General features: G+C 36.7%; 4 protein-coding genes and 1 non-coding gene across 7 annotated transcripts in view; 3 read left to right on the top strand and 2 right to left on the bottom strand.

The window, feature by feature from the left end:
• The window catches only part of LOC126796014 (elongation factor 1-alpha-like), a 136,886-nt gene that overhangs the window by 19,741 nt on the left and 89,730 nt on the right, over positions 1-27,415 (bottom strand). Inside the window, exon 1 of one of the 2 annotated variants that reach the window (XM_050522757.1) lies at positions 17,955-17,964. The exons of the other annotated variant lie outside the window; for it this stretch is intronic. The gene's annotated coding sequence lies outside the window, so the exon portion shown is untranslated. Of the gene's footprint in view, positions 1-17,954; positions 17,965-27,415 lie in introns of those variants that run through there. 2 annotated transcript variants of the gene reach the window in all.
• LOC126796023 (ubiquitin-conjugating enzyme E2 5) lies at positions 2,581-5,171 on the top strand. The gene is made up of 6 exons (XM_050522784.1): positions 2,581-2,677; positions 2,779-2,858; positions 3,293-3,407; positions 3,528-3,580; positions 3,746-3,874; positions 4,887-5,171. The coding sequence occupies exons 1-6, from the start codon at positions 2,634-2,636 to the stop codon at positions 5,018-5,020; spliced, it is 555 nt and encodes a 184-aa protein (XP_050378741.1). The 5' UTR covers positions 2,581-2,633; the 3' UTR covers positions 5,021-5,171.
• On the top strand, positions 5,650-5,721 carry TRNAT-UGU (transfer RNA threonine (anticodon UGU)). Its single transcript has one exon. It is a non-coding gene; the product is annotated as a tRNA-Thr (tRNA).
• On the bottom strand, positions 8,598-12,823 carry LOC126795999 (uncharacterized). Its single transcript, XM_050522737.1, has 3 exons — positions 12,804-12,823; positions 12,416-12,554; positions 8,598-11,745 (listed from the first exon to the last, which is right to left on the bottom strand). The coding sequence occupies exon 3, from the start codon at positions 11,675-11,677 to the stop codon at positions 8,675-8,677; it is 3,003 nt and encodes a 1,000-aa protein (XP_050378694.1). The 5' UTR covers positions 11,678-11,745; positions 12,416-12,554; positions 12,804-12,823; the 3' UTR covers positions 8,598-8,674.
• On the top strand, positions 18,558-26,970 carry LOC126796024 (puromycin-sensitive aminopeptidase). Of its 2 annotated transcripts, XM_050522786.1 has the most exons (32): positions 18,558-18,746; positions 19,365-19,436; positions 19,546-19,590; positions 19,770-19,910; positions 20,010-20,085; positions 20,299-20,375; positions 20,672-20,785; positions 20,864-20,938; positions 21,031-21,138; positions 21,219-21,431; positions 21,544-21,605; positions 21,770-21,797; positions 21,883-21,969; positions 22,075-22,100; positions 22,408-22,471; positions 22,582-22,662; positions 23,155-23,202; positions 23,290-23,308; positions 23,469-23,473; positions 23,563-23,574; positions 23,676-23,732; positions 23,823-23,932; positions 24,009-24,089; positions 24,189-24,372; positions 24,823-24,971; positions 25,056-25,194; positions 25,288-25,434; positions 25,558-25,639; positions 25,739-25,914; positions 26,174-26,401; positions 26,496-26,567; positions 26,688-26,970. In XM_050522786.1, exons 1-32 carry the CDS (start codon positions 18,669-18,671, stop codon positions 26,766-26,768), a joined length of 2,937 nt encoding a protein of 978 aa, XP_050378743.1. In that variant the 5' UTR covers positions 18,558-18,668; the 3' UTR covers positions 26,769-26,970. The 2 variants fall into 2 exon arrangements, with proteins under 2 accessions (XP_050378743.1, XP_050378742.1); XM_050522785.1 differs by lacking the exons at positions 23,469-23,473; positions 23,563-23,574 and having other exon boundaries at positions 23,290-23,323; positions 23,674-23,732.

Raw genomic sequence — 27,415 nt, forward strand, 5'->3', positions numbered from 1 at the left:
CAAAACCAAAACCGTCTGTTCTGCCTCGATCAAAGGGAGATCATCCAAGGCAATGTTGTAAGCAATTGGCCTTCCCTTCCTATCTGCTATAGTAATACTTTTGACAGTTGTTTGAACAATTTAAACGAAAATGGTGCCTCCAAAGTCCCAATTGATCTAGCCACAAATTCAACGTACTCAAAAGTCAAAACAAACATAGGGTACCTCTTAATCAAACTACATTGACAGAAGGGCATCAATTTCAACTACATCGAGATATGGAGGTCATTAGAAGATTAACGAATACATGAACTTGCCACATATATGTAATCACAAGAACTCAAATCTCATTTAATCCAAATTTCATACCACCCATGACTTAAATTCATAATACAAGACATAAGGGAAGAGGACCCATCAAATTAGACATAATACCATTTGGTACGATGAAGTTGAATGTCCTACATAATGGCATATTGAAAAACACAAACAAGAGTTATCTATGAAGAAAATTGTACCTGAAAACAACAGAATGTGATTGCCGACGACTGGAGACAGTTGAAAATGGCCGTAGATGGCCGGAAATTCCTTCGGTGGAAGAGAGAAGAAAGAAGTCACAGAGGAGATGAAGCTGAAGTGGTTTTGGGCGTTGTCGCCGTGTTTGCGAAATGAAAGTGGATTAATTTTTATGACACTGTAGAACGAGAATCTGAAAACAAATAAGAATGCGGACACGTGTACAAATAAAATGTAATTTATTGATAATCAAGCGCGGGGTTACAATCTTTGTGAACTCCTCTGATTATATCTCCGTATGTAATTTGGCTCAAGGGTGACATGCACTTGATCTTGAGGATTTGAGTTTGATTTGGATTTGGGTTTGATGAAGAACGATCGATTTGGTGGCTTGATGATTCTCCGTGGACTTGAGTTTGGATTTGGATTTGATGAAGAACGAGCGATTTGGTAGCTTGATGATTCTTCGTGGACTTGGGAGACTTCGGGATTTCTCGAGAGTGATATTGCTCTCTTCTTCTCTAATGTAAAAAATCCCCCTTCTCTTTATGTTGGAAGGGGTATTTATAGTGTCAAGGCTTTCTATTCTATAGAATATTTTAATGACACTAAAATAATAATATTTCTTTAGTTGTATAATTAAATCAATATGTATTTTTTGATTAGTTTAAAATTAGTTATGAGAATAACTAAATTAAACAGATTCAAATAATTGATTTAATTATAACCGTAAAGAAATTTATTAATTTAATCAAATGTCCGACTACCATTTCGATCGTCAATGAAATTCAATTTCCAATTAAAGTCGGAATCACGTGGTTTCGATTACGATCATCCGTTTATGTGCTGACGCGAATTTTATTCGGATTCGTACCGACTTTGTTGATTTTTGGGCCACGTGTGTGATTTTTTCGGGTTCTTGATCGATTTAATTATTTAATAAAGATAATTTACTTCATTAAATTTTTTGTGTCTACAGACACATTTTTAACAAGATTTGTTATCTTGGTCTGATAGGATTTAAATTTTCTGATTGAATCGTATCTAGGTCTCCAAACATGACATGAAGTCAGATAAGTTAATTTTTATCTTATCCAGGCCGTATATCCTGCAAAACAAACACAGCCATAAAAGAATGTATATCCAGAGTTCCAAAAACACTATATATGCACTCAATTATTCACCTATATCAATATCATGGAGAGTCCATCTCACAAAAAAAAATCAAATACATGCTTTGTTAATGTAAATACATGGTCGTGGGTTCGATTCCCACAGACGGCGCCAATGTTAACGTAGTGATTACCAGATGGGTGGCTGATCACACGGTTAGCTATTAGTGAGTATTAGTTTGACACAAGAAGTATAGTGGTTCACCTCTCTCTCTTGGGGTAGGCTACGTCCACTTGAATCCACTAGTATAAGCAAATAGCCTTGAGTTATACAAGTAGTGATCCCCCCTCTAAGTGGGATGATGAGTCCCTTTTATAGGTGAGAGAACCCCTCTCATTTACATATTCTTCAATGTGGGACAAGTGCCCCTCTAGGCTTACTATGTAGTCATCTTGATGAGGTCGGAAAGGTGACTTCCCGGTGGTGTCTTGGTGAGTTCCAACTATTATTGGAAAGCTTGTATGACGAGGTACGCTATGAATATCATGGTTGAGCCACATAGTGACTTGTAGATCCGCCTAGAGAATGATGCTTATGCTCGGTGGCATGTCATACTAGTTCTGTGCTAGTAGGGGTGCCAACACATGGAGATTCCATCATTAAAGTAAAAGTTATCTAAATTCATGCTTTGTTAATTCAAATATGTCATCTTTCACTAGTTTTTGGCTTAATGGTGGTTGCCTATTCATGCCATTCATACACAAGTCTTCCAATACATAACATAACCACTCTGTCAAACACAACACCAAACAATTTTGACCATTTGGTAAATTTATTTTCATAACTGAAGAGGAAATCTAGCAGTAACTTGAGAGATTCACTGAGCTGGTGGCATTTACTGCTGAGTATAGCCGTCACGTATATATAGAGTTGCTTCGTATTTCTCTCATTCGTGTCCGAATTCATCTCTCAACCTCTCACCTCTCACCTCTCACCTCTCACAAACCCAAAAACCCGCCGGAAAAATGTCGTCGCCGTGCAAACGCCGGGAGATGGATTTGATGAAACTGTAGAAAAAGCTCAAATCTTTTATCTGGGTTTTGTTTTCTGTTAATGATTCTGATGTTGGTTTTTTCTTATTGGTTTTGGTTTTGCTGTGGACTTATTTAGGATGATGAGTGATTACAAGGTGGAGATGATCAATGATGGCATGCAAGAGTTTTTTGTGGATTTCAATGGGCCCAAAGAGAGTAATTCGTCTGAACCCATATATATGATTCTCACTCTGTACTGAGTTGTGTATGTGTTCTTGTAAAATGGTAAATTATGATGTTATCTGTGGTGGGTTTGATCAATACTCTAAGTCTGTATGAGTGTTTGTTGAGTGTTGACCCTTTGAAGTTGCTTTGGATTTTAATATTTTAGATTTACCTCTTATACTCCAATATTCATCTAGTTCTTTGAGTTAACTAGTTTGGTAAGTGATGTTTGCTTATATACTGATTTGGTTTTGGAATTGTAAGTTGGATGTGTGTCCACTGCTTGTGCATAAATGGGGTGCAAGTGTTTTGTTTACTGGTTTTCTTCAACAAGCTGAAGTTTTATATTGGAATGTCGGAAATTGAATAAAAGATGGGGCTTTTTTTCTTTCTTGTTTTCCCTCTTTGTCGATGCAATGTGGCAGGCCCTTATCAGGGAGGTGTGTGGAGGATACGCGTAGAGCTACCAGATTCTTATCCTTATAAGTCTCCATCTATTGGATTTGTCAACAAAATCTACCACCCTAATGTTGATGAAATGTGAGTTTGCAGATGCTGAGAATCATCTATTTTGGCTTTTATCGAATACTATATGCTTTTTACAACCTGAACATAGAGCAAAATTGTAAGTCTGTCTAATGGTGCTTTTTTGAGTTCCAGGTCGGGATCAGTTTGTTTAGATGTTATCAACCAGACTTGGAGTCCCATGTTTGGTAGGTTTCTGTAAATGTAGAACTCATATGCTTATGTGGAGACCTAATCCATTTTAAATCCATCGTCCTTTGTATTTTTTCTTACTTAATGACTATTGCAACATTGAGGAGACAATTTTGGTTGTCCAAGGGATTCACTTCTTTATATTCTGAATCTTTGAACAGATCTGGTTAATGTGTTTGAAGTCTTTCTTCCACAACTTCTCTTATATCCCAATCCAACGGATCCCTTGAACGAAGAAGCTGCTGCTTTAATGATGCGTGATCGGACTGCTTATGAACAAAGGGTAAAAGGTAATAATCATGTGCAACTTTGTAACAGAAGTATTTGTTGATCTACATTTATATCAGCTGCATAGCATGCTCTGGACTTTCTCTATGTTATATCTTCTTCTGTCGGTTGCCCACTTATATAGTTATATGTCTTAGTTGCGGGGACTATTAGGAATTTTGAAATCTGAACTGGATAGTTGTTCTTGGAAAGTGCTTGAAAGTCATAAATCTTGAAATGTTAAAGATATAAAATCTTGTATTTGGTGGAACAGGTAAGCTTGTTTGTAATAATTCTATCAGCTCTAAGGTAGTTTTAAACAAGTGAGAGTTTTAAATTGAAGGTATTTGAGATCTCAAGGTTTACTTAAGTTGAAAGTTGTATCCACTAATTGTGCGTCATGGCGTGGGACATTTTTTTCATCCAACCCTTTAGGACGTGGATTGAATTGTCAAAAGAAACTAACTATTAATCAGTGGGAAGTTTGAATTATATATCCCCAACTCAATTCTGAATATTGGTTTCTTCAGAGACGTTTCTTCTCTGAAGCTTGACTAGGAAAATAACAGAGAAGTCGAAATACTTTCTATATTATTTGAAACTAGCCATGGGATGACGATGGATGGGTGATGAGAGTATTACCTCAGATAGAAATCCTGAAGTCCCTGCCACTGATGTCTAAGAAGTGACAATTTGGTTTTAGAAATAGTTTAGGAGATCAGAATTCCATGTCTTGTGGGTCTTTCTGAAGTTGTAACAAATCATAGAATAAGCATTTGATCAGATATAGGGATAAGCAGCGGAGTAAGACTTATACTTCAATGTTACGGATGCAAACATCGTGGTATGAAACTCCATTTCATCTGTAATCTTTTACTACTTCCTTGTAGGTTTATAAGCTTACAAACCAGATAATAGGTTATGAAATCACCTTTTTTTAACATTCCTACTTAAATTTTTCACTGTACTGTATTCTACTTTATGCCAACTGTTTGTCTATATGGTGCTAATTTTTGTCATAAATTGTACTTGCAGAGTTCTGTGAGAAATACGCAAAGCCAGAAGATATAGGAGCTGCTCAAGAAGAGAAATCCAGTGATGAAGAGCTGAGTGAAGATGAATATGCCTCCAGTGATGATGAGGCTGTTGCAGGAAAAGCTGATCCCTAGGTGCTAAAAATATAGCTGGCCTAATTTACTGGCCGTTGTACTTGTACATTATAATTGTGTTCTTGCATTAAAACCAAACAAAAACCGAGGGCTTACAGAAAATTTCCTGTCCTTCTGTTAGTGTAAATTAATCAACTATGCTTTAATATTTGCTTGAAGTAATCTTCTGATCCTTATACGCGGACACAAATTCGCCTACACATTTCCATTATAAGCCAAACTACTGGAGACCTCAGTAGCATTATAGCCCAATCCATATGATGACATGCTGAGCAGAGTTTTGTGATGTTAACCCCCGGAACGAGTTGGATCAAATTATTTGTGAAATGAGCTCAACCTTAGCTTAAAGTTGGTTTAGCTTTGCGTATGCGGAAAAGAACATGCCCTTGCATCCGGGTTAGTTCCATCGGTATGTGTAACATCAGACATTCTGCACTATATCTGTAATTTTAGGGCTTCTCATCTAGTATCTGCACCACCGAGTTCAAACTCCAGTCAAGACTCAGAACGAAAAACTAAATGATCATGCTTCAAACGTTACGCATCTATGTTCTGATGTATAAAATGAACACAAGAAATCTAACTATGCAATAAGGTAATATATAATAGGATTAGTTGTTATCAACGAAGCCCTTATAGCTCAGTGGTAGAGCGTCAGTCTTGTAAACTGAAGGTCCGTAGTTCGATCCTGCGTGAGGGCATTAATTTTTTCGACACTCTTTTATTTTACCTTTTTACTCTTCCAGTCTTCCAAGATTCCAATTCTCTTTTTACTCCTTTTGGCCATCCAAGATTCCCCCCATCTTTGGTGAAAGAGCACAAAAACCATGTCACATGATCCAGTTAAATCTGACTGAGCAAGCAAGTACACCTTTTATTCCTCTGTTCTTCTGATAATCAAGTATGTACTTGCTATTTAACTAAAAAAAAAAGTATGTACTTGCTACAGTATTACAGACCGTAATTTACAGTGGACCCGTTTTGGCAGATTAATCACGGAATCAATCAATCAATCAATCTTCTTGGTACTAAAAGCTGATGCATTTGATTTGTGTCAATTCAACAACTAATTAGACTTTATTAGTATAATGTCAGGGTTCGGACCAATTGTTCATCTTCTTGCATCATTGAAAATAGGACCGGGTTCTACTTCTACCTTAAAGAGTATCGTTTTTTCTTGGCTAGGAAAAATTCAGAAATATAATCAGGAAAGTGAAAATGGAATCTCTTTCGTAAGCTGGTATAGCACAATGGATGGTATAGAGACCAAGACATCATATATCATCAATCATCACAACATCCTCTCGGATTCACCATTTAACTGCTCGAATTCATTATCAATCTCCTCAAGGATGAGTCCACATCCTCTCGAGCTCACCTCCATATTTCATCAAGGCTTCTAATTGTTGATTTTACTTTGTGTAGTTTTTACAACTATGAGTAGTTAAATCTTTTGTGTTAGGGGCTAGGTTAGAAGCCTCAGTTATGTTGAACGCGTTTGTAAGATAGCCTAATTATTTTTATGGATTAAATATTTATGATACCTTATACTTTAGGTGTAAAAACAGTTGTGTCATTTTACTTTCAAATTTAATATGTATATCTTTTAACTCTTATTTTTTAACAGTTTTGTCTATTCTGTTAGTTTACTGTCAAAAAATTCCGTTAAGCCGTTAAAATGTCTAGAATACCCCCAATTCAAATCAGATTTTCTTTCTTTCTTTTCTTATGACTTTTTTATTTTCTCTTTTGGTTTTTCTTTTTGTTTTTCTTGTTTTTAAATTTAATTCATTATATGTGCTATCAAATATATATAATTTTAATCAACATAAATTATTAAATTAATTATAAACATCTTATAATCAATTAGATAAATGGCTAAAATGACATGTGAGTGCCAATACTCAAATCCAGTTATATGATGCTCTACAAACATATTTTGATTATTTTCTACAATGCTAAGACAAGAAAGACTTATACTATCATAACCATACTTTGATGTAAAAATAGTTTCAAATTATTTATTTCCAACTTGATGTTAAGAAATTGTCATTAATTCTCCTCTTACTGCACAAGCAAATTAACAAAATTTCCAACAATGGGCTTGAGTGCTCTGACCAAAGGAAGCAAAAATGTTAAAAAGTAATGCTTAGAACTAAACATCTTGTCGTACGACAATGATTAGATTATAATTGGAAACATAGTGCAATTACTAGTAATAAGGTTTTCAAGCAATGCATTCACTATCATTCGCTCTAGGTTTGTGTTTTGAAGAACACATACATGAGGAGAGCCATTCTATTTTACTTGTTTTACATCTGCTCCAAGTTCTCGCAAGCGTTCAACAAAATTACAGATAACTTGATAGGGAGCAAGATCATCATTCTCTTGTTTACAATTAATTTGATAATTTGTGTTAATTATAATTATATATATTTGATAGCACATATGATGAATTAAATTTAAAAACAAGAAAAACAAAAAGAAAAACCAAAAGAGAAAAAAAAAGGCATAAGAAAAGAAAGAAAGAAAAATCTGATTTGAATTGGGGGTATTATAGACATTTTAACGGTTTAACGGAATTTTTTTACGGTCAACTAACGAAATGGACAAAACTGTTAAAAAATAAGAGTTAAAGAATATACATATTAAATTTGAAAGTAGAAGGACAAAACTATTAAAAATAATAGTTAAAAGATATACAGATTAAATTTGAAAGTAGAAGGACAAAACTGTTTTTACACCTAAAGTATAAGGTGTCATAAGTATTTACTCATACTTTTTTTATGCTAACAGTGTGATTGATTATTTGTTTTTCGATTTATAGATAACTTTTGCATGCTTATGTTCTCTGTAGGCCAGCTTAGAATATTTGTTTGTAATCGGTGCTAGACTTAGGTTAAACAAACCTAATTGTTTTATTTCCTTTGTCATAAGTAGTAAAGGCTATAGTACAATAGTCAAAAATCAAATAGTTAGGGTTGCATGCTAGATAGCTTCTACACTAGTTTGGACTCTATAACCATTCAAACTTCCACATGTTCTTTTTAATGATCTATGCATCCATCTAATATACTTGTTTATGTGCGTTTCACTAAGTGTTTTGAGATTGCATGCTTAGAATGTTTTTAACGAAAAATGTGTTTCACGGTCTTAAATAACTCAAGGGACGTAGTAAGAATTTATGCAGTGCATTCATGGTTTGTTCTTGATTTGTTTCTTTCTCACGGCATAGTAAAAGAATTAAGTTGCTTGGTGTGTTCAATTATAATTGGTGGTGGACAACTGACTCCCTAACCTCATCTCCATATGATCTTTATCGAGTCTATTTTGAATTGTTTATCGTTGTACTTTTATTTCATCTCATTATAATCATAAACTCCCAATTCATCGATCTAGTTAGTTTAGTTTAATTATTTTCTTTTTGTGTGCGAATTAAGTACCCTCAGTTTCTGACATCGAACGATCTTTGCTTATTCTATACTATAATTGACAATCTTTTGCAGGGTTAATTGTGAAGCTATTTTGACCATATCAATTTTGGCGCCGTTGCCGGGGAAAAACTCCCAATGGATGGTATACAACTGTTTTATTTCAGACTTTTGTATAAATTCTAGAGTAAATTTGCTTACAGAGAAAAAAATATGGGGGAAACTATGAAGAAGTATGAATTTGAACATTTGCAAGAAGCCTGGTGATTTTGGTAAGAGTTTCTGACGCAGCAATGGTGTCTGGGTGATCGTCACCAGAAATTGAGCTTCTGATGAAAATGGCTTTCCTAATGAGGTCGTCACTTATGTCGAACTGTCCCCCTCTTAGCATTAGCTTTGCCCTGGTTTCTAGCAATGTGGCTCTTGACAGTGCAACCTCATGCCAAAGGTAAGGATTTAACTGAGCAGTGGTCTGGATAGGCCGCCAACAAAGTGATTTCACCAGCCATTTCTCAACAGGGGCTTGCAATGCTTCTCCTGCTTCTTCCAGTGCATTAGTGCATAGGCGGAGGAGTTCTAGAGCGGCCTTGCAACGAGAGAATGTGATGAAGGTTCGGATTGCAAGAGGCAAGACAACTTCTTTGACAAGGTACAATAGATCCGGCACCTTAATCTCAACGACTTTAAGGTCATGGCTAAAACCAAATATCAAGAAACATGCAGCCCACAGATGCTCTGAGTGTTGCGTTATTGATCCGCGGCTGATGACAGATTGAACCATGGCTTGTGAGACTCCGGTGACTCCTCTCTTGTGAGCATATAGCCTGACTAGTTCATGGATATGGATATGGTCAGGTTTGGTACTGCTTCTGGCAATGCTGAACCTTAACAACATGGAAGTTGCTTCGGCTTCTGATCTTTTGGTGTATGATGAAGTAAAACCACAAGTTAAAGAATGCACCAACCGTCTCCATAACCAAGTGGCTTGGTGCTTTTCCGGTATCTTGTGAGCAGCTGGAGCCAATAACGTAACTGGAATTGAAGTTGGTGCAAACCAACTACTTGCCTGGACTATTCTGGTCGCCAAGCTTCTTGGTCCATCTGCATGATCAAAAATTGAGAAACACACCTCGAAGAGTTGGAGAAGGAAAGTGTTTCTTCTCAGAAATTGAGTTTCCCTACCACTCCATGACCAATCTTTTAAGGGCATTCTACTGGTGGTCTCCAATAGTTTACAAGGAGTTATGGGTAGCTCAGACAATATTGAACCAACAATTGCAAGTCCTAACGTTGAGCGTCCCAATTTCTCCTCAATAGTCCGTAAATCATCTTCTTCTGCATTTGTGTATTCTCTTTCACTTCCCTTCATCAGTGTCATTGCCTCAGCCCCAGATAAGTATGGAAGTTTCAATGGCTCCAAGTTCATCAACGAAGGAAGGCGAGTGGATATTATTATGTGTGTCTCACCGCCAAAACGGGGAAGAAGATCCATAACAAGTTTGTGATCCCACCAATCCTTTTCACTTTCCAAGTTATCAATCACTACCAAAAATGGTATGTTTCTCATGAGCTGTCTGCGAACTCTAGATATGGCTGCCTCTTCCTGCTCTTCAAAGCTTTTAATCCTGCTTGTGTCTGTGCAATTTTCAACCCCTACATCCACTTCAAGAAATGACCATAGATTCAGATAGTTCTGTCTAATATATCTGCTTTCCCCTCCGATCCACAAAACCATTTTGTACCTCTGGTGATATCTGTAAGCAAATTCAAGAAGAAGCTCTGTCTTGCCAATTCCGGAGTCACCAGACACACAAGCAATCCCCTTCCCGTACACAATCTTCGTTGATCTTCTTCTTCTACCATTTCTTCCACCACCTCTGTGCTTTGATTGGTGTTGTCTTTGAGGAAGCTCGGTGCCTTGTATCTCAATTTCGTTTTCTGACTCCTTCCATGCAACCGGTTCTTTTCCTTTTCTGCTATTAATTTCCAATTTCCTTTCCCTCCGCCTCTCATCATATGAACTGCTCTTACCCCACCCAATTGTCAAGTTTTTTCGCCTAGGTCTAGCCTTGAGCTCGAAATAATCTCTTTCTGCATCTCCTGTGAGATCACCAAAAAGAATGAATTCCAGCTCTGACAGCTCCTTCTTCCTACCAACAAAATTCTCATTTCGAGGGAAGGGGAACTCATCTTTCTCCACCTGCTCTCTCCACTTGGTCAACCTATCTACCACACTCCTCCGCCCTAATCTAATTGCTAACAATGTCACAGCCCTTAATATACAATCTCTCCAATTACCATCCTGAGCTTCTAATTTCCACTCGTCAACCCGAGAGAGGCTATGAACGGCTTCTTTCCACTCCTTTTCAAGCCCTCCATACAAAACCCATAACTCTCCCCCATTTTTCTCCCATAGCTCTCCTCTCCTCTCAACTATATCCCTCACAAGGCAATCACCAGGACTCAAGTCAAAGAATATGGGGACCAAGTTCTTCTGGCTAGAAAAATATCTCAGTTCCTCAATGGTGTATGGATTTCTGAATGACTTCTTTGTAAGGATAACAATGCCATAAGAAGAAACATCCATGGCCCTCTCAACAATTGCACGCTTGCGAGAGTTCCTACATAGAGATCTGTCAGATACAAAGCAACTCATCCCTTGAACTTCCAATTCAACTCGAAGCCAATTAACAAATTTAAGCAATGAACGTTTACGGCCATGCAAACCTATGAAGACATCACAGCTCCTCAGTCTGTTAGAGGTCACTGAAAACGGACCTGGTGTATATGAGGGTCCATAGCTTCTGTTATGCCTTTTCTGCCTTTCTCCAAGACCGGAATAATCATGGCCCTGAACATGGTTGTGATTAAATAGGATGCTATTAGAAATGTCAGTTGAGGAAGATGCGCGGTCAAACTTTTGATAATTGCCTGAAACAGAAGCAACTGGTGCTGGTGACATGCTTGCCAATGCATATCTGACATTTGTTAGAGATTCAACATCTGGAACTCCAGAGCTGGAGCTAAAGGGATCTGTACTTAAACCAATGCTGTCACATCGAGCCTCAGATCTTGTGGATTCAGACAGTGCTTGACATGATGGTGATCTTGGAGAGAAGAATGGCGACTGATTTGCCGAAAAGAAGGCTGAAGATGAAGATGACATATTCCTTAAAGTCGCGGCCCGTAATGAACAGGACCTGGAGCTATCTTCTCCAATATCCATATCTATAAGCGTCCTACTTCCCAAATAAATCAAATCCAGTGCATCACCATAGGCTATAAAACGCGTCTCTGAAAATGGAAGGCATGGCATTAATAAGTTGCCTAACTCTAAACCTCATCGAAAAGAACTCTAAAACGCCAACAAAATTGAACACTCTTTTCCATATGTTGGTTCTAGTGCATTGAACTATAACACTGGAAACCAACAGTCCTTATTTGACAGTAAAAGAAAACAACTAGTTGAACAATAGAACTTCACAATAACACAAAGAGTAGAACTATTTGAACAATTTATGCTTAGTTATAACAATTCCCAAACTAAGTACTCAACTGTATATCAAAAAATTAAGTAATCAACTGGTCACCATATTCTAAACTATTGTGAAGTATATCCAAGTCATATAATAGCACCCAAGAACAAATGTCAATACTAAATAGGCAGAAATATATATTTACTTCCAGCCAAAACTTCAAAACACTTACCCTTCTGCTGCCATAAACCATATGTAACCAAACTGAAACACTCTATATTCATCTAAACACACAGAGATCCACTTCCCAAAATCGAAGAAACAAAGTACAAGAACATTAACAAAGCCTGGTCTTTTAGGCACTGTAGATCCAAATGCAACTGCTTGATACAGAATAGAGGCTCCAAAAGAACCCTTTTCCAAACAGAACAATTAGGAATGGAACAGCAAAAAGATTTCCTTTTGCAAAATCAAATTTGATTACTTACCAGGATTTCAAATTTAAGCCATGAAGCCAGAGAGAATCCTTGTATTGGGTTCAAATCAAACAAACCCAGTTTGTTGAATGAAGGAGAGAGTATCCACAGAAAGTTCACACAAATCTGTGCAATGAGAAGTAACCAAAGCCTACACAGAAAGGAGAAACTATATATGAATTTTCAAACACCCAAAAGGCAAAAACAGGGAAAGAAAGTATCTTTTAACTCAAAAGGTCAAGTTTTTACATTCAAAGGTGAAAGCTTTGAGATGATGCAATCGAAATTATTGGCATTCAAGACCATATACTATTTGGGTGGCAGCTGATTTTTTTTTTTCTTTCTTTCTCAACAGAGAGACAAAGTGAAGATTTTTGGGTGAAAGTAAATGAATGCTTACCTAATGAGAGGAGCCAGAAAGAAAAGGAAAGGAAAAAAAAATGGAAAATGAGATATGAAAAATCTGAGTAGTGGTGACTCTCGACTGTGTGTGAGAGAAAAAGGGAACACTTCTCAAAGCCCAACTAAACCAAATGAAATGAGATGAAGCACACAGAGACTCTCTCTCTCTCTCTCTCTTTGTTTCCCCCTCTAAAAGTCACTGTGTGTCTGAGAGACTGAGGAAGTGGTCTGAAATGAAAGGAACACCGTTGGAGTGAGGAAAAGGGATGGGACCCAAAGAAGAGATCTGACTAGTAGGCTCCATGTTCCCCTTTCATTGCTCTCTGTAAAATTTCTATTTTTGCAGAAAAATCCACTGGCTTTTTTGGGGGTTTGGGTTCACAATTTTAACTCTTTGGATTGGATTTTGGTTACACTGTGTCTCGTGTTGGTGTTTTCAAATCTTTTAGGGACCCTGAAACTCAAGGGGATTTGTATTCGGACAACATTGTGTAAATCATAGCTTAGATCTTGTTCTGAGGATTCACTTGGTTTTTGGTGTTGTGAAAATAAGTTCCTAGTTTTGAAGATTTTGTTAGTTTTTTCTTCAAGGTCTTTCACCCTAGATCAGAAGTTTACGGAGTCTATTGATTTTCCATGATTTATAAGCTCTTGAAACCCGAAATGCACAAGATTAGAATAATTTTTTTCTCTTCTTTGTTTTCATCTTTGGTGGATGATAGAAGAATCGATAGGATACTTGGCTGCAGCTGAACTCATCATTTTCAAAACATTATTTTTCTCGATTTTAGAAACTTTGAGCTTTTAAATTTCTTTGCATGCCAAATTCAAATGACTTTTGATTTTATCCTTACTTACGGTAATTTCTAGATTACGGTTATATATTATGATCGTCAATTATGGTTAACTACTGTTTAATCATTGCTATAAAACTTGATTACAAATGTTTCTTCTTTTCCGTAATAAGGGAGGAACCGACATAGAAATTTCGGTACACGAGCTGAATAAAATTATCACTCATTTCATTACCTAACATACAAAAACATAAGAAAGAATCTCCAACTAAGTTTTTCTCTTGCAAACAAAAATGTACTGGCCGGACTCCTTGATGAGAACAGGGTTAGGTTCATTGCTAATTCGATGAAAGAAAAAATATCTGTTGATCTCATTATCAATGTCGGGCATAGCATGGTACAAGTGCACACACATAGTTCCAAAACATGCATGGCCTCTGATGTGGTGTGCTAGATTTGGCAACTTGGCTACCTGATTCAGAAGAACTACAGTATGTTACCAACTATCGTATGACCAACATTCTTATGGAGTCATACAAATCCAAATCTTTGTGAGATCAATGATAATTATTGTTTTTTTGTTCAAATCAACGAAAATGAAAGGTTAATTATCGATCGATTCTGAGTTTTAGGGAGATTGTTGGCCATTCCTTTGTCTGCATTTTTTCTTGTTATATTCTTTAATGCCACAACACATACTACATAATGTCCTATTCTCATGTAACACGATACAATTATTGTATCATAAGTTCATAACTTTATTGATGACATCAACTAACTTAATTTATATTAAATAAAACATTACAATCAATTGATGATGGATAGTGAAATTTACACACCCTAGATTACAATCCAAACACCTCTACCTCACTTTTCAAAATAGAAATATGCAACATAGGGGTGGGCATAAAAAACGGACATCCCGATCTCGTCTCGATCCCGTCCCGAAATTCATAGGGACGGGACAGATGTCTAAAAACGTATGTCCCGTCCCGTTTCATAATAGTGGGATAGGACGTGGGACAAATAATTTATATCTCGTTTCGTCCCGTCTCGTCCCACCTTTAATGAAGACTTAAAAATTCTTATATATTTGTATCAAAATGAAACTAATTTATGTTCTTAATAACTCCAAAATTATATCAACTCAAAATAATAATGGTAAATTATAATATTTTGAACATAATATGCATTTTTTTGTTAAAATTTCATTATTGAATGTTACTTTGTTAATGAAAAAGTAAAAATATAGGTTTTTATTTAACTTCATAGGAATGTGGGATTTGTCCCGTCCCGTCCCAACCGGGATTAATCCCGAGTGTGATGCATTCTTAAAAACTCTCGTTCCATCCCGATTCAAAATAATGGGATGAGACGTGGGATGAGCCTCGTCCCATCTCATCCCGTCCCGTGCCCATCCCTAGTGCAACATGTCCCAACAAGGATAATTTAAAGAGAAAATATAGAGATATTTATGTCATTTCTATAAGTAAAATATGAGTTGAATTGCGTGGATTGTAATTTATGGTACAAATTTCACTCCCCATCTAATCATCATATTCTATTAACGGTACAATTCCACTTTGATTGAATGCATGATATTTTCTTACCATCAATCTTTTTTGTGCCATAAATTTAGCCTTCTTTCTCATCAACCCTCCCAACTAAATTTGCTATGTGGTTTTATGGGTTGTTGAACAATGGAAGGTTTCTTCAGATTGAAAACTTGCGCACCACTATTTCCATGTAAGTAGCTCACAGGTTAGAGTATCTCTTTGCTCCATGAATGACATTAATGGAGTAAGATAAACATATATCTCTATCCACCAAAGGACTCTTCAGTTGACTTGAAATCAAATTAGATTTGGTCCTTTCAACATCAGTCCAAAACACTCTTTTGGTACTTGTTATGAGCACATGCTTCCATGTGATGCTACCACACACAACTGAACGGCTCTGATCTCTTCAACCTCATCATTTTCCATTCAATCGGTGGCTTAGGTTGCAACATATACTTACACTTGAGGGTATAAATGAGAGGATGGGAGCTTAAACAAAATGTTTGAAATGGTGTTGAATACAAATCCAGAACCACCCACCCCATCCAAATTGCCCCCACAGATTGTAGACAGCTTGTGTTTACACAGCACAAGTATGTAGGCATGAGTAGTTGAGTATTGTATTACACTATTCAATGCTTAGTATCATAAACAACAAAAATATTATCGAGCCGCATATCAGACTTTTTAGAAATATTGATTTATTAAGTTAGAATACTCTAAATGACTTAACTCAAAAGGCTTTTTAGTCACCAGGAATCAATCTACATGTAAACTGCAATTCAGTGCTAGCCATATTCGAATCTGGATGTGTCACCCTCATAGGCTCATACTCAGTTTCTTTAAGTTCTTACTAACTCTCTACATTGTTGTTGCTATCCTCGATGTGCATTGAAGATATTGGGTCGATTCTATCAAAAGAGCAATGTTGTGTAGCACTAATCCAACTGTAGAGTCTTCCATGGATTATTCCGGCAAATTGAGAGTTGAGTGGGGCATTGGGAATTCAATTTGTCACCAATCACCCCCATCCTAAGTTTTGTCCAATCAACTCCCAACCAATATACACTTGTCCACTTTTGAGCAACATAGTGATGGATACACACCCAACTAATTAGACAGCAACTTTGGAAAATATCAGAATATGATGTCAAAATGATGAAATGCTGATTCAAGTAATGTGCAGACCCTGGTTGATCGATCTGATCACAACCGTCCCAAGAAGATGCAGTCTACAGCTTGGTGGATTAATGTGTGTAGTATATATCAACTTTAACGTTGCAATTAAATAGAAAACTGCCAAGGTAAAATCACCCCGGTCGCGGTCACGTTGCAGAGAACTGGTGCTTTTAGAGGCAGCAAGTCGTTACCGGAAAGAGGGCCGGCCTAGATGCCGGGAATACTCCGATCCAGAGTTAGAAAAGGATTAGTAGATTACTACAAGTTTGATTTGTTTTGTAACTTCTGTTATAGAACATTATGGATGAGCAAATGTAGTTTATTTTGTCTGCAACTGAAATAGGCTCAATGCACATCAAATTACAAACAAAAGTTACAAATGCAAGATAAGAGTGCACTTGGACACATGCACAGTATAATGATTCTCACAATATGGAAGATGCTAGCTGTGTTCCTTTTGCAGTTTACAATTAAACAACGCCATAGCCCTAGGTGGCCATCGCTTATTCAACACATTCATGCCTCAATGAGCATTTCAAGAAATAATTGAGAAGGTATCTTAAAGGATGAGTAATGTTCAAGATTGCAAATTATGAATGTCTCTTCTCTCAGTTGTTTGAAATTGTAGAAATTGGCTAGATCATATGGTCGTACCCCTTTCATCATTAGTTAAATCATATAACTCAACCAACCCTACTACAATATGGGAAACTATTCAATAATGAAGACGAAAAAAATACAATACATAGTCTCAAGATGAATAAATAGGATCCCTCAAAAAGAACACCTAGGAGCTTTTGGGTCAAATTATTCACTTTGAGACTTTGAGTTCATAATTACCTGGATAAAAATGGTTGCAATGAGTGTGTATTATAATGCAAGTAGTCAAGATTCAAGAAGCTAGGTATTTAATAATCCTCTAAAATTTAGGCATGCATTTTGATAATAAGACAAGTGTCAGTTTCCAAACTCATTTGCTATTTTGACCCTTTTTGAACTGACCCTATGAAAGTTGGTGGTATTACTCAAAAAATGAAAGTTGGTGGTCACTGAAAATTTTAAAATTCTGAGTTCACTTGACTACAAACTTTGGCCAATATGGCAATATCGAAAGTGACCAAAGGGATGTGTCTATATCTTCACCCAAAAATTCAGTGTGTCTGCTGCTATTAATAAATTGACTACTCAGATGAAAAAACATATCTTTGCAAAGATTTGGTTAACACTGAAAAACTTACTCTGAAAAATGCAGAAAACTTTGGGATAGTTGCTATAGGCTTTTTAGGAGATCAACTCGTGGACAATGCAGACATTTCTGCCTATGTAAAAGTCATAAACAATCCTCCAAGTAAAACTATAAGCAGAACTTACAAGACCGATGCTTAATTAGAATATATCTAGTCTCATTTCGCTGAAACTCAAATCATGAAATTTTTGTATACATGCCAGTATATGTGCAAGTGTGCAACTGTACAAGTCCAATATTAACCGTTATATCTATTCTTATCTGGAACACGTCGTGTATTTGTATTTTTATCCTTTAATTTTTACCATTTACATGATGGTATGAGTCTGAAGACATTCCCCTCAAACCAAGCTTCCTTACTTGCTCTCCACTAGAATGAAGTGCCCTATTTTCACATTCTTTTCACCAAGTCGACAGAATTCTATTCAGACTACACCAATCTGACTGGAATGGGGTGTTTTGATCAAATTTTGGGACTACATTCTGATGATGGGAAACCTTAAAAAGGTTTCGGCCCATCTCAAGAGGCACACGAATCAAAGAAGCCAAAGATAATGTTACAAAATCACTAATCCAGACCCAGCCCAGCATTGGCCAATACAAAGCTTGGGAACTATTGATTATCATTGGTTTTGTATAGAACAAGGATTGTAAATATTTTTTTATATATATTTATCTCTCTATAAATACAAAGCTTGCTTCCTGTGGGACATGGGCACCAATAGTTGTTGATTCTATCCCAGGTTGTTTTATAAGTTCAAAACCCCAGGGCTTTTCTTTGCAGTTTGATCACATCAAATCAAACAAGGTACTAGAGAAGAAAGCTTCTGCATATTTTTATTGAACCCAAATTTTATTTATTTTTAAAAACTGTTTGGTATTTATCTGTTTTTTGTTGTCCATAATTTGTGTTATCCATATAAGTAGCAGCAATGGGTTCTGTTTTTCTGTGAGTCATTTTGATCTAGGTTTTAAGGCCCTCTTGTGGATTCTTTTGGGTTTTAGGCTTCTGGGTATTCATCCCCAAGTTAAAGTTGGAACCTTTATTGGGATTACAATAGGTTTGTTTAGGATTTTGAATTGGAATGGCTCGGTTAGTTCTGCCATGCAAGAGTTCGGCTTTTGTGAGGACCAGTCTTCTGGGTTTGATCTCACCTGCTCCCGTGATTACTCTTATCCAAGTGTTCTTTCATTGATTTAATTGTCTCTGTGCTTTGTGTTTGAATCTGTGAAGGGTTATAAGCTGTGTCATTGATTTAGTTAGGTGCTGTATTGATTTCCAGATATGACTGAAGCATATTTCAGAACTGAAAGTATGAATCTGTTTTTAAGTGTTTGCTAGTCGGGCTGCTTTTTTCTTCTCTGAAAAGATATTTACTTTAAATCTGTAGAAGTATATAAATGTGATTGTTATTCTCTCTGCGTGTGAAAGGTTACAGCTTATAAGCAGTGTCACGGATGTGTTTAAAAAGCTCAATTCATTTCGCAAATAAGAATCATATGTCAATATGTTAAATCAGGAACCTGTTTGAAGGTTGCAAGTTGTGTCACTATATTGTGGCTACTAGCATTGATTATTTTTCTTCTTGGATTTATTTACTTTCAGATATCTCTTCTTGGCTTTGGTATCCGCTTTCAGTTCTCTGGGTCTTTAGGATATAGAATGACAGTTAATGTGCTGTTTGATTGTATAGATACATTTGGTGTGCATATGTGGCTGCATTGTATATCTTCTTTACTTTGTGCGCTTGCTTAAATGGATTTTTGTTTTGATTTTGAAGCTTCGCAACCGTGTTAGTTTCTTGAGAAATTCAGCAAAACAAGTTTGCGGATATCGCTTTCTTACTTCAGAGGTTTGTGCATGTTTTTTCCTACTTATGTTTGCATATGTTTAAAGTATTATTTCAGTAATGGCGTATTATATCAAAATTTATTAGGTCTCTAAATAACTGTTGTTTCCAGGCTACTTGCCGAAGGTCTTATTGCTTTCCATATATTTCAATACAGGTAAGTTTCAAAGCTTCTACGGGAAACCGGTTACCTATCTTTGTAGTTTATGTGTATACTTACGTTATGAATGCAGTTTTTATATATCTGCTTGCTGTACTTTTATGTTACACGCAGATGTTGTAGTTGTTTCTTTCATATAATTTTTTTATTCATATGAACTTTTGAACTTGCTTCAGAGAGATAAGCAAGCAAACAGAAGGTTAATCTGTTCAGTTGCCACAGAAACCGTGCCAGAGCAAGTAGAAGAGTCTAAAATGGGTACACCAAAGGAAATCTTTTTAAAGGATTACAAAATGCCTGATTACTACTTTGACAAGGTATGATAAACTTTTCTAATCAAGTAACTCAGTTTGGTTGAATCTCTGAGTGCCTTGTATTTTCTTTTTACACGGCTACTTACGGAGATACTACTGCAGGTGGATTTGAAATTTTCACTTGGTGAGGAGAAAACAATTGTTACTTCAAAAATAGCTGTGTTTCCCAGAGTTGAAGGTAGTCTTGTGAACACTCTTCCCATTTAAAACTGTATTGGTCAACTGTATCTGTGTCATCTTTGGAACACCCTATTCATATGAACAAGTCTACTGTCTTTATCAGACAACTCAATCACTTGTCTGTAACTGTAACTGTAACAATCTCCATTTTCATGTTTTCAATCATGTTTACATGTGACTTCGCAAAACTGATTATTAGTCTCTATGACAGGCACTTCTTCACCATTGGTCTTAGATGGCCAAGATCTTAAGTTGCTCTCTGTTCGCATCAACGGCACGGATCTAAAGGCATGTTTTTTTATAATTCGTTTCTCTTTTTCCAGCTTAGTTGTATCACTTTTTTTTTTTTGCTAAATATAAGCATCAAACAAACTTTTACTTTATGCAATGCATAGAAAGTTGTTTAAGTTGCCATCTTTTACTTTTTTGTTTTGTTTTCTTTATTAGATTAAGTCTATACTTTCCTATTTTTTCTATTGTGTACATCTTTCACTTACATCTATTTCGTATGGTGCTTTGTTTGCCTTTACCACCTTCTGGGAAAGGTTTAATTTTAACACACTTACTGTTTCCCCCTCTTATAGGAGGATGATTACCAATTGGACTTGCGCCACCTGACGATAAATTCACTACCTAGTGGTACATTTACTTTAGAAATTGAAACAGAGACGTGCCCTCAGAAGAATACATCATTAGAGGTGCATGCTTTCATATCTATTTTTTTTTTCCTTCCTAATATTAGTTTCTTTTCTAACCTGAGACTAGTATAACTGTAGGGTCTTTACAAGTCATCTGGGAATTTTTGTACTCAGTGTGAAGCTGAAGGCTTCCGTAAAATCACATTCTATCAGGTTCGAAACGTTTAATTGATTGTAAACTGCAGCCACAGTTCTAATATTTGGATCAATGTCTGGCATACTGATTGTTTTTTTCTTTGAATCAGGACCGTCCTGATATTATGGCAAAGTATACATGCCGCATAGAAGCTGATAAATCATTATACTCAGTGTTGTTGTCTAATGGAAATCTCATCGAGCAGGGAGACCTGGAGGTGAACATCACTTATGAAGCAAACAATTACATATTTTCTGAGTGTACTGTTATTTACATAGGTCTGTGCCTTTGGTTCAGGGTAACAAACATTATGCTCTTTGGGAAGACCCCTTCAAGAAACCCTGCTACTTGTTTGCTTTGGTTGCTGGACAGCTTGAGAGCAGAGATGACACATTTATTACTCGATCAGGTCGAAAGGTGGCCTTGAGGATTTGGACCCCAGCTCAAGATATACCAAAGACTGCACATGCCATGTATTCACTAAAGGCGGCTATGAAATGGGATGAGGATGTGAGAATCTTCATGTTAAGAAGCTATTGGTTTTAATATCGATGGTTTACCATTGATTTTGATTATATAGCTTGTGTAACTCTGCTCACTTAAGTCGCATATTTCCTCACAGGTTTTTGGTCTTGAGTATGACCTGGATCTCTTCAACATTGTAGCTGTTCCAGATTTTAACATGTATGTCTATGTTTTTTTCCTGGATAAAAGTTAATCATCTAATAAAGCATGCATTTGGAAGTCGGATTTTCGAGATGGAAAGTGACTAATGTTCATTTTCCAAAGTTGACCATTTTATGTCACGTAATTACTGATATTTTATTTTGATTCCTGTTCTATATCAGGGGAGCTATGGAAAACAAGAGCTTGAATGTAAGATATCTATTATTATGTAGCCTTGTCACAGTGGATCAGTTCCATCCTTTAAATTTATGATTATTGAATTTAATCTTAACAGATCTTCAATTCCAAACTTGTCTTGGCATCTCCACAAACTGCTTCAGATGGAGATTATGCTGCCATTTTGGGTGTCATTGGCCATGAGGTTTGTTTATTGCTAAGCCACATCCTATGATAATTTAAGATGAATGGCATGGGAAAAACTTTGTTCTGATCCTTTTCTCCTTTTTTTTTTTTAAATCTTTTGCAGTATTTCCATAACTGGACTGGGAACAGGTTGGTTTATCTACAGTACGGTTTAGTTTACTTTGGAGGATATGCATGATGCATCCTGTTCTGTGTGCCTCCTTCCCTTTTTCTTTTCACGCCCTCAGAGCTTTCCACTTTGTCTGTACCTACATCTTATATCTGTTCAATTCTTTTTGAAGCCTATAATCTGAAAATCACTGCATCTGTTCAAATTGGGTTCAGCATGTTGCCATGTACATATGAGATTTCCTTATTTAGTTTTTTACATTTTGTATTCTGTTTAAGAAGAATATGGTTATCTTTGAGCTAAGTGTCTCTTTTATATACACTGCAGAGTGACATGCCGCGACTGGTTTCAGCTCAGTCTGAAGGAGGGTCTTACTGTGTTCCGTGATCAGGTATAGCTTTTTAACTCTTTCCTCAAGGCACTGGGTGACATGTGTAACCTTATAGCTTGATGCTTTGACATAAGGATTATTTTTCAATTATGATCTTTATTCATATGTAGGAATTTTCATCTGATATGGGGAGTCGCACTGTGAAGCGGATTGGTGATGTTTCCAAACTCCGAACTTATCAGTTTCCACAGGTATTTTTTGCTTGTGTGTTTATACAACTGCTTATTGAAACTTTATTTTGTGCGTGCTATATTAGATAGTTACCATGAAGTTGTGAATATACATCTCACATTGGGAATTGGGACCTAGCATGTGGGTTTATAAGGATTTGGGCCACTCCATCCATTACCAATTGGTTTTGGATCTGAACCCCATATCACTTTATCATGGTATCAAAATGGGTTACCCACGTCCAGGTGTGAAGCCCCAAATGGCCACACGCACTCAACGTCACCCAAAATATTGTCCACGTGTATGACTTGAAAATTCACCACACGTGCGGGGGCGTGTTGAGAATATACATCCCACATTGGGAATTGAGACCAAGCCTGTGGGTTTATAAGGATTTGGGCCACTCCATCCATTGCCAATTGGTTTTGAATGTGAACCCCATATCACTTTATCAAAGTTGGGTTGGATACTTCCCGCATTTACATACTGATGTATGCTTTCTGGTCTTTTAGGATGCTGGTCCCATGGCACATCCTGTTCGGCCACATTCTTACATCAAGGTCAGATATCATCTTTCATGTGGTACTGCTCATTATACAGTTGATTGATAATTTAAAACTTATTCTCATTGTTTCCTCTTCTTGCAGATGGATAACTTCTATACAGGCATGTTCTTTTTCCTACAAACATTTGTGTAGAGTAAAGGTGTACCTTTTTTTCCGGAATGCGATAGGACTTGTTATCTCATTTTTGATATATTTGGTTTCTTGTGCAATCACATTGGGTATAATTCAACTTGTGGGCCTTTGCTGACTTCTACATGCAGTGACGGTAGGGTTCTCTACTGCATGTTATCTCTTTTTCTATAATTATGAACAAGACTTCTAATTATTTGTTGTTGTTCCATTTGTATCTTGCAGGTGTATGAAAAGGTTTGACAGAAAATTCTCTCTCTCTCTCTCTCTCTCTCTGTGGACAGAAAAAATCTAGTGCCAGTCTTATAATTGTTTATCTTTATGATCAACTTTATTAGGGAGCTGAAGTGGTCAGGATGTACAAAACCCTACTTGGGACTGAAGGATTCCGAAAGGTAACACAGAAGATATGTCTAATGCTGCTTCTGGAATAATTAGACCTCCCCATTTTGTATTTTCAGTTTATACGAGTTCTCTTTATTCAGGGTATGGATCTTTACTTCAAGAGACATGATGGACAAGCTGTAACCTGTGAAGACTTTTATGCTGCCATGCGAGACGCCAACAATGCAGATTTTGCCAACTTTTTACAATGGTATTCATCTATTTCATTTTTCCAAATTTCCAATTTATGGTTTCTATACTGACATCTTTCTGTAACTAAACTGTAGGTATTCCCAGGCTGGGACTCCTATTGTCCAAGTTGCATCATCTTACAATGCTGAAGCCCGTACTTTCACTTTGAAATTTAGGTATATAATTGTGGTATAATTTTCTGTGTTTTCCTTGATGTTCCTCTTTTTGTTTGGTGGAATAGATGACTAGTTGTGTTGGAATGTGGACTTGATCAGTCAAGAGGTACCACCAACTCCAGGGCAGCCTGTAAAAGAACCTATGTTCATTCCGGTGGCAGTAGGTTTGCTTGATTCATCTGGAAAGGAGATTTCCCTCTCCTCTGTGTATTATGATGGGACTTTGCAATCTATTGCTGGCAATGATCAGCCAGTCTGCACAACAGTTCTTAGAGTAACAAAGGTCAGTTTAAATATCTCTTAGAGTAACAACGGTGTGTTGGTACTGATGTCACGCAGATTGCGGGCTGTTTTTTTTTGTAAATTTTATTTTATTTTTGTCTTTGGAGGTCAATGTATCTAAACTTATCTTTCATTAGCAATTAACGACTAATAGTAGCTGGACCTTTTCTTACTTTTGTCTTTTCCTTCTTTTTTTTTGGGTCAAGTTCTCATTTTTATTCTCAACTCAAAAGCTAGCATGTAGCATAGGAAAATGATAATTTTTTGCTGTGTTCTTAGAGTAGATGAACAAATGACAACATTCTTTTGGTGGATATAGGGGTGTTAAATTTGAATTAGAATTGTAGTGAGAAACTGAGAAATGACCTTCTACTGTCCTGAGATATAGCCACGGCAAGTTCTTGCTGGTCATTTTCGGCATATTATATAATATTTATACTTTTCTATGCAGAAAGAACAAGAGTTTGTTTTCTCTGATGTATCTGAGCGACCCATTCCATCTCTACTACGCGGCTACAGTGCACCGATCCGAATGGAAACTGATCTCACTGATGATGATCTCTATTTACTCCTCGCTTATGATTCAGATGGATTCAATCGGTTTTTCTCTAAGACCTCAGAACTCTCTTGTCATTAGTTAGACCACTTGATGAGATTCTTTACACATTCAAATTTGTGCTGTAGCTGGGAGGCTGGACAAGTGCTGGCGCGTAAGTTGATGTTAAGTTTGGTTGCTGATTTTCAACAAAAAAAACCTTTGGTCTTGAATCCTAAGTTTCTGCATGGGCTCAAAAGCATACTATCTGACTCTAGCTTGGACAAGGTATGACTGATGCCATTATTCTTTCTTCTTTTCGAATGTTTTCTAAGATATTCAAAGGATTAATATTTAACTTTGTTGCTTTTGCTTTGATAGGAATTTGTTGCAAAAGCAATAACTCTGCCTGGCGAAGGAGAGATAATGGACATTATGGAAGTTGCAGATCCTGATGCTGTTCATGCTGTTCGAACTTTTATCAGGAAGCAGCTTGCCCAAGAACTGAAAGCAGAGCTTCTTACTACAGTAAGATAATAGTTTGAGGATTTACTTTATCATATATAGAGTGATTACTGCTATTGCTATGTGCTTTGTTTACTTTTAAATGTAGTCTACAGAGAAATAAAGTTCATTTGCTATGCTTCACAGGTTGAGAACAACAGGAGCTCAGGAGAGTATGTGTTTGACCACCCTAATCTGGCCAGACGTGCTCTGAAGAATATTGCCCTTGGTCTGTTGTATTCTTTTGAATGATTTATTCAGTATTAGACTATTAGTGAAGTTAAACTTTAAATGAACTGATTGTGTTTTTATTTACTTTCATCTATAGCATATCTTGCATCCCTGGAAGATTCAAAGTGCACTGAGCTTCTGCTAAATGAGTATAAGGCTGCCACAAACATGACAGATCAGTTTGCGGCTTTGGCAGCTATTGCCCAAAATCCTGGTAAAGCTCGTGATGATGTTCTGGCTGACTTCTATAACAAGTGGCAGGATGATTATTTGGTAAGACTCCTTCCCCAATTTGATAGTCCCTTATGCTAGAATGAGCTCTTTTTATTTGTTTCCTCCCACTAACACTCCATTTTCAAAGGATCTAAAGTGTTCCTAACACTAACCACAATTGTTTGTTGTTCAGACCTGCCTTCTTGAATTATTGAATATGTTTTATTTTCAACCCTTCCTACAGTTTTCTACTGTTCTTGGTTGTGTGAATAAAGCTTCTTCATTTCTCTTGTTTTAAAGTTTGTATCTCTCTCTTCAGGTTGTGAATAAATGGTTTGCACTTCAAGCGGTGTCTGACATTCCTGGTAATGTTGAGAATGTGCGGAAGCTCCTAAGCCACCCAGCCTTTGACATGCGTAATCCAAACAAGGTGTACTCATTGATTGGAGGTTTCTGTGGTTCTCCTGTGAATTTCCATGCCAAGGATGGGTCAGGCTACAAGTTTTTGGGAGAAATTGTGGCTCAATTAGATACAATTAATCCTCAGGTCCTTTCATAGATTTTTTTTTTCAATCATAATTTGCTTGGTTTGTGGAAAATAGTGTTCATCACTAAATACTATTCTTGGTTGTTGAATGCAGGTGGCCTCCCGCATGGTGTCAGCCTTCTCAAGATGGAAGCGGTTTGATGTAACCCGGCAAAACCTTGCCAAGGTAACTATTAGTCCTTTTCTATTGCATAGTATATCCTCTGTCTTTCATACTGGAACTCACAAATATGCATTCCTTTCCAAACTGCAACCGACTAATATAAATGCCGTTTGGTGTTTGCAGGCACAACTGGAGAAGATATTGTCCACCAATGGACTATCAGAAAACGTGTTTGAGATCGCCTCAAAGAGCTTGGCTGCTTGATTATAGAGAAATCACATTACATGCATATCATTCTCTGGTTGTAGTACTGTAGAAATAAGCTCCTCTTGACTTCTTTTTATGGAAGAGGCATCTTCGCCAGTGTTTCCCTCTCTATGAGTACTACATAAATACTTGATACTCAGACCACTTTAGTGGGTTATAAAATTCCTTTGCACTTTCAAGAATTCGTGTAGAACTATTTTTCTTCTCACTTGACCAATGTAATGTGGAATAAAAGATCGGAATATCAATCTTTATCAGTATGGAAACAGGGAACCTTCATGTATCGACGGCTAAGAATCGTCCATCAACAAAAGTAGTAGCTAGAGTTACTGTATTAGGTTCCTGCAAAGAAAATGAAACCATGACAGTCGACAACTCGACATAGAAAGTCAGACCAATCTTATCGAAGTTAGGCTCGAGTCATTTTCTAGATCAACATGACTAATCTTCTGGGTTTAGAATGTTGCTTCACTTGCTTACTCAACGTTTGAGTAGGTCTCGCCACATCACTTGACATTTTGCCTAACAAAGTAAGAAGGGAGAGGAAAAGCTTTGCAAAATATCATACCAATAAGGAGGAACAATATTAAGCTAATGTGGATTAGGATTGAGATAGAGATAGTCAGATAGAATGCATCATTTTC

The sequence above is a fragment of the Argentina anserina genome, chromosome 5 (assembly GCF_933775445.1).
Source record: "Argentina anserina chromosome 5, drPotAnse1.1, whole genome shotgun sequence".
NCBI classification, from domain to species: Eukaryota; Viridiplantae; Streptophyta; class Magnoliopsida; order Rosales; family Rosaceae; genus Argentina; species Argentina anserina.

Excerpts from the sequence above, each read along its gene's own strand:
- LOC126796023 (XM_050522784.1), top strand. The coding sequence starts at position 2,634 with ATGTCGTCGCCGTGCAAACGCCGGGAGATGGATTTGATGAAACT. Across the intron at positions 3,408-3,527 it reads CACCCTAATGTTGATGAAAT|GTCGGGATCAGTTTGTTTAG; the intron begins GTGAGTTTGCAG and ends TTTGAGTTCCAG. Across the intron at positions 3,581-3,745 it reads GACTTGGAGTCCCATGTTTG|ATCTGGTTAATGTGTTTGAA; the intron begins GTAGGTTTCTGT and ends ATCTTTGAACAG.
- LOC126796024 (XM_050522785.1), top strand. The coding sequence starts at position 18,669 with ATGGCTCGGTTAGTTCTGCCATGCAAGAGTTCGGCTTTTGTGAGGACC. Across the intron at positions 23,324-23,673 it reads TACAGGCATGTTCTTTTTCC|AGGGAGCTGAAGTGGTCAGG; the intron begins TACAAACATTTG and ends ATCAACTTTATT. Across the intron at positions 23,933-24,008 it reads TTTGCCAACTTTTTACAATG|GTATTCCCAGGCTGGGACTC; the intron begins GTATTCATCTAT and ends ACTAAACTGTAG.
- LOC126795999 (XM_050522737.1), bottom strand. The coding sequence starts at position 11,677 with ATGGATATTGGAGAAGATAGCTCCAGGTCCTGTTCATTACGGGCCGCG.